Source organism: Nansenia antarctica, assembly GCF_963989245.1.
Source record: "Nansenia antarctica genome assembly, chromosome: 7".
Taxonomy (NCBI): Eukaryota; Metazoa; Chordata; class Actinopteri; order Argentiniformes; family Microstomatidae; genus Nansenia; species Nansenia antarctica.
In genome coordinates this window covers 17,218,670-17,225,050 of record NC_137677.1, presented here as the reverse complement: position 1 = coordinate 17,225,050, position 6,381 = coordinate 17,218,670, and the positions used below count along the sequence as shown (strand labels likewise).

The following is a 6,381-nucleotide window of genomic DNA, read 5'->3' as shown; positions in this document are numbered from 1 at the left end:
ATATCGGCTTCGGAATGTCTTCACCGCAGACCAGCTAGCGCTCTCCCGCTACGACTACCCCCTGGAGAGATTACGCGCAAGATATTCCCACCTACGGCGAGTAGACCTACATCCGATAGAAGGAGCGGAGCCAACCCTTCTCATCGGCTCGGACAACGCTGAACTGATCGTGTCGCTCCGTCCTCCGCTGAGAGGACCACGAGGCTGCCCGATGGCTGTTAAGACTGCGCTTGGGTGGGCCCTCCAAGGCGCTACCGAAGGGAGAGATAGAGACGGGAGAGCTACGTCATCCCTCCATGTCCGAACCGAAGAAGCAAACCAACCAACCAGGTCGCACGTTATTGCGGAGTGGCCAAGTCTGGACGCTCACTGTTCAGTCAACATGATGGGACCTCCTGGAGTGGAATCTATTGCTGCCAGTGCACCTGGAACAGTTAGTACCACAAATGGTTCACCACAGGATGACCAACCAAAGAAGAAGTCTCTGTGGACAGAGCATAAGTCTCTGGATGGGAAGACCTACTTCTACAACACAGAGACTAAACAGTCCTCATGGGAGAAACCAGACGACCTGAAATCTCCTGCTGAGCAAATGTTGTCTAAGTGCCCGTGGAAGGAGTACAAGTCTGACACGGGAAAGCCTTACTACTACAACTCCCAGACTAAGGAGTCCCGGTGGACCAAGCCCAAAGAGCTGGAAGATCTGGAAGCGATGATCAAAGCGGAGGAGAATGGGACGGTAGAAGCTGCAGCTCCTGGCACCGCCCCCGTCCCCACTCTTCAGGTTGATCCTGCTGCTACCATGGCGACCATGATGGACATGGAGGCCATGGCGGCAACAGCTGTTGCCGAGGAACACCTGCAGGTGGCCATGCACCCTCACGTGGCCGAGGTCAGCATTGACGCACCCGTCAACTCCGTCGAGTACACGTCAGCCATGGAAGTCTCAGCCAGTATTGTAGACGCCTCCAAGGAGGAAAGGCCGGAGTTGGCGAAGAAAACGTACAAGTGGAACCCAAAAGAGGAGGCCAAGCAGGCCTTCAAAGAGCTTCTGAAGGAGAAGGGTGTTTCATCCAACGCGTCATGGGAGCAAGCCATGAGAATGATCATCAACGACCCACGCTACAGCGCCCTGCCCAAGCTGAGTGAGAAGAAGCAAGCGTTTAAGGCCTACAAGGCTAAGAAGGAGAAGGAACAAGCCAAGCAGCTCAGGAAGAGGAACTGGGAGGCGCTGAAGAACATTCTGGACAACATGGCCAACGTCACCTACCGCACCACCTGGTCCGAGGCCCAGCAGTACCTGCTGGACAACCCCACGTTCGCTGAGTACGAGGAGCTGCAGAACATGGACAAGGAAGACGCTCTGATCTGCTTCGAGGAGCACATCCGCGCCCTGGAGAAGGAGGAGAAGCAGAAGACTCTGCTGAGGGAGAGAGACAACTTGTCCGAAGGTGCCGTGGTACTGGTGATCGACCAGTCCCTTCCACGCGCCGCCTGGCAGACAGGCAGAGTGACCAAGGTCCTGCCGGGTCCGGATGGAAGGGTGCGGACGGCCATCGTGGACGTTGGTGGTCGCACTTACACCCGACCTGTGGCACGCCTGATTGAGCTCCCTCAAATTACGAAGGACACTATCACCTCCTACCTCACGCTGCTAGAGCAGCCTAGCCAGTGTGCCTTCCCTAGTTAACTGAAACCGAGGGGTTCATGGGGCGGCTGTTGTGAAGGCCCACAGTTTAGAGCCAGTTTAGTTTCCCCAAACCAGCCCTATTTTGCCCCTGTTATTTCTTTATTATTTTCTATACTATTCCTGTACGTTTATGAAGGTGTATGTATTGTTATTGTAATGTTTATGTATATGTTTGATGACGTAGTATATCCGGGGTGTGTCCGTGACCCGGATGCTAGGTTCGGTGGTGTATATATAGAGACGGAAGTGGTCTGTGAGTCAGTGTGTGACGAGAATCAGAACGAGAGAGAGTAACGAGAGAGAAGTAACGAGAAGTCAATCTAAGATGGCGGATTCAGTAACACGCACACCGTGCTGAAGCTGAAGACCAAGAGTGATTATCGAGTTCAGAACTGTGATAGCCCGTTTAGTTGTGTCCCCGTTAGACAGCCTTGCCAGCAGCCGGCTGTTAACGTTGGACCAAGCGAGACGCCAAACTGGACAGAACCGTCGCCTCCACGAGCGGACTGCGACCGAACGCTGACTCCATCGGAGCTTACCGTGAACCACCCGGACCTGAGCCCTTCACACCTCGGCGCGGACTACGAAGACGGCCCTTTCCCTTCGCGTTGCTACGTCACCCCCCCCCTTTTGTCTGCTACCTTCCTCGACGCACATGCCATCCAACCAGGCCTCAACGCGCACCACAGTCCGGGACTCTAAGCCTGTTCAGGCCAGATACTATGAGTGAGTGAGTGTGTGTGTGGCCGGCGGGGAGGGAGTATATTTGGGAGGTATACATCAGTTGTGTAAATAAATGTGTTTGTTCATATGGGATACCGTTACCGTGTGTTTAGTTGTTTGTATGCTAAGGCTAATGCTAATTCCAATGCTAATGCTAATGCTAATTCCAATGCTAATGCTAACGATGGTAATGCTAGTCTAAAGGTTTGCTGGCGCCCCCTACCTCTATCCTCCTACACTGCCTATTTAGCTCAGAGTTAGTTAGATAACCAGCCCTTCCTAAATTCTACAGTCCTTTTAGCTACTCCCTGGTTACACTCATCTATGTTACCAGCTTTGGTTGAGTGGCTGGTTCCTCCATGGCTGACAGATCCGACGGTGTAGTCCTACCAGTTCTTCACAAGCCGGTGGCAATGACGGTCGCAAGACAAAACTATTCACATTACAGTTAGTTAGTGAAAATTAAACTTAAAAATATTTTATTATTAAAAAATATGTATTTTTATGAATCTGACTGGGTGGGCCAGCTGTCAATCTGGGTGGGCCTAGGCCCACCCATAGATCCGCGCCTGATTGGAAGAAAGAAGAAAGAACGAGGCTGACCCGTTCCTGTCTGCGCTGCAGTACCTCTCCCAGGGTGAGCTAGCTAGTTCAGCTATACTAAAATGTATCTACTCTTTTTATCAACATTTATCAAGTCTTTCGGCTTAGCATTGGCTTGTTTCCTTTTTCTATATGTCAACATTGTGGAGTTATATAACTTCCAAGACCACTCTGTCTTCTTGTTTTTAACTAGCTAGCTATTTTTGGCTAAATATACCTACCGGCATCATCACTAAAGTAGGTGGATGCGTCCAAAACAAAAGCCTTATATTTGACATGAAGACCTCTATACCCGTATAGTAAGTTAATAACCTCTATACCGGTATTGTCTTGGCAAACTCAACAAGAAACCAAATACAGTGCCATTCCTTCACAAACAAGGAAAAAGAGCCCAATTTCCCCTCCCTAGAGAAACTCAGCCATCCCAACATGGGTTTGGCTCCCATTCCCCCCAGAGGAGAAACATGAGATGACAGTCATGGCCTACACAGCTGAAATCAATTCACTAATCACCCAGCAGCTCACCTGAACAATCACCACTCCCTGTAGTCTGCAGTCCCACAGTGGAGGATTCAGTTCAACAAACACACTGTGGTAGGAACATGTGCTATTGCAGTGCTGTGCTCAAACCAACTGTTTGCAGAGACCAGAGTGGCTGACGGTGAGATGACTTGGATGTGTGTTGTTGTTTGTTTGATATCTTGGATTTGTTTGATAGCAAATTGGTTGCTGTTGGGTGTTTGATATCAAGTTCAGTTTATGGTAAAGTTAAAAGGGCGGTACATAATTTTGGGAAAACTATTTCATTACTTGTAATTTTTTTTTTATTGCATTGTAAATTCCTTCATATTGTTTCTTAGCCGCTTATTTTGTGTTTATACCTTTTCAAAGGTTTTTCAACTACTACTACTGCTACTACTTGTAAATCTGATGAAAAAGAGACAAAATTAGGTCCAAAATAAAAGGAGAAAGATAATTGCTGTCTGGTCATTGGATGCAGAAAGAGTGGAGTCCCAGTGAAACTCTGGTCAAACGGTCAAAGCCCTTTCAAGTTAGGGGAAGCACAGAAAACCATCAGATAACTTGACAGTGAAAAACCGACTCCCACTGGACAACCAGGAAACGGAGACCGGTGAATTGGAAAACCAGGATTCTCAAGCCAGCAAACTGAAACAGCAGGAGCAGCAAATTGGGACCCTGGACATCCAAGTTCACATTCAACTAAATCATCACAAGGCCTCACTCAAACCATCGCCTGCAACCAACTCCAAATATGGCCACTGTTGAGCAGCTCAAGATGGAGAGAACGACAGCAAAAGCAGCATTCACTCGTCTGGTCAACAGCATTACCAGGAACCATGAGGACACGTCTGAGGAGGAACTCAGAGACAATTTCAAGGCACTCACAACAGCAGCTGACAAAGTCATGGAAGCCAATGACAATGTGAAGGCCAAACTTCACATAAGGCAAAGGCAGAGGGAGGGACTGAGCTGACCGCAGTGCAAACTGCCGATCTGGCGAAGACTGCGACTGAGTGTGTGTTGAAGCTGAAGAGAGTTAAAAATCTACTCCAGACGGCCCTGTGGGACAACTTTGGAGCTGATGAAATGTCCATAATTCTACAGGCAGCAGAGCAGCAGTGCAGGCGCACTACTGCGGTGGAAGCCAGTGAGGAGGATATGAACCAGGAGGGTTATGAATTCATGCTTAACCACCTGGAAGGACTGGTGAAGACAGCGAAGGAGGTGCACAAACGGTGGAAACAGTGGATCCCTGAAGAAGAGGGACGAATCCAGAATAACTTAAAAGATCTGGAACTTCAGGCCATCAATCTGGTTTCCAAGAAGGCTGACTTCATACAGAAGAGGATAAAGGACGAAGCCAGAAGACAACCGATTGCGCCCAGTCATCCTGTGCCAACCATCAAACTGAAACCAACGGCCCTTCCCAAGTTCACTGGCAACAAACGTGACTTCCACAGGTGGAGAAAGGACTGGGAAGCACTCCAGAGGCAGGGTGAACCGACTGGTTCCAAGGAGGTGAAGAAGGCCCAATTACTGGACAGTATTGATGACAAGATCATGAGAGACCTTCGCCTCGGGATGGAACGCTTTCTCCCGTTCCTCACAACCGACACCCAGGATGGACCCGGAGTGGGACTGGAACAGCGGGGTCCATTTGGATCCAGTTTGTCCAGCCTGGATTGAACCGCCGTCTTCCTTCGGAGGACATCCTTCTGTACTCCCTCGATGGTATGGAGCTCGGACCTTAAGATGTCCAGTTCGGATTCCTCTGGGGTAAGTGGAGGCATCTTTTTACAGGTAGACATCGTTCAGGTTGATATTTAGACCACCAAGAAATCAACCTTACGATCATCCAGTATGTCGAGGAGTAGTAGTCCCCTGTTGGTTAGCGAGCGGGTGTTCTAAGGGATCCAACGACCGTCGAACAGGTAAAAGTTTGTTGTCCAAGCAAGAACACACCGAATTAAAACAGCAATCAGGCTTCTAGTTTATCTCAGTATATTGAGTTTGTATTACTGTTCATTTGCATCGACAGTAAAATAGTTAAAAGAGTAGTACAATCCATAAAAGATCTGGAATCGCTGAAACAAAGTGTGCGTGCGTGCAACAGTGTCTGTCTGTCTGCTAGTAGTGATGGAACAGGATTTAGTGGTCAGGGTGAATGAAGCCAGTCCAAACACCACATCAGACGCTTGGCTCTCTCTGGGGTGAAAATGAATACCACAGGAATACATACAATACATATAATGTTAAAACATTTATAAGATGAAAAAATCCATTACAAAAGTCGCCAGATATAGCGACAAAGTCGGCAAGTTGGCAACACTGGATGTCCACATGCTGATGCTGCGTACTCAGGATGGTGACGTTCCTCGTGGGCTTACACTGGTACACGGTTAGGGTGACTTTTCCATGTTTCAGTATCTGGGTACTGAACAGCTCCACTCTCCCATTCACAGTGGGTGGGAGTTCCCGCTTGTTGAGCTTGATGGTGCCTACCAGGCTGGTGTTTTTGGACAGAAGCTTGTCGGCGAGTGGGAGGGAGGTGAAGAAATTGTCGGTGGTGATATTCCTCCCCTTACCAACAAAGGGCTCCACCACATTTACTCAGAGGGACTGCGTAGCTGGTCTGCTTGCATCCTTACCCGGGTATGGGAAGCCATTCAGCAGGTATCTGCTGCCAGCTAAAACATTATACCAAATTTGTCTAGCTTGTTTGACATGTTTTGTGTGAACCGGCACCTTGTTTTTGTTGGGAACAGCTGCTCGTCCACTGTGATGTCTTGCCCTGGCTTATAGCAAGAAATGCAGTTTCGACTGAAACGCCCCCACACTTCAAG

The 6,381-nt window shown here is 49.0% G+C and overlaps 1 protein-coding gene across 1 annotated transcript; it reads left to right on the top strand.

Annotated features, from left to right (window-relative positions):
* Window positions 1-382: 382 nt before the first annotated feature.
* Window positions 383-5,224, top strand: LOC308162464 (pre-mRNA-processing factor 40 homolog A-like; the record flags this gene model as incomplete). The annotated part of the gene is made up of 2 exons (XM_080536615.1): window positions 383-1,459; window positions 4,592-5,224. 2 exons carry the CDS (start codon window positions 383-385, stop codon window positions 5,222-5,224), a joined length of 1,710 nt encoding a protein of 569 aa, XP_080392741.1.
* Between the last annotated feature and the right edge of the window lie 1,157 nt (window positions 5,225-6,381).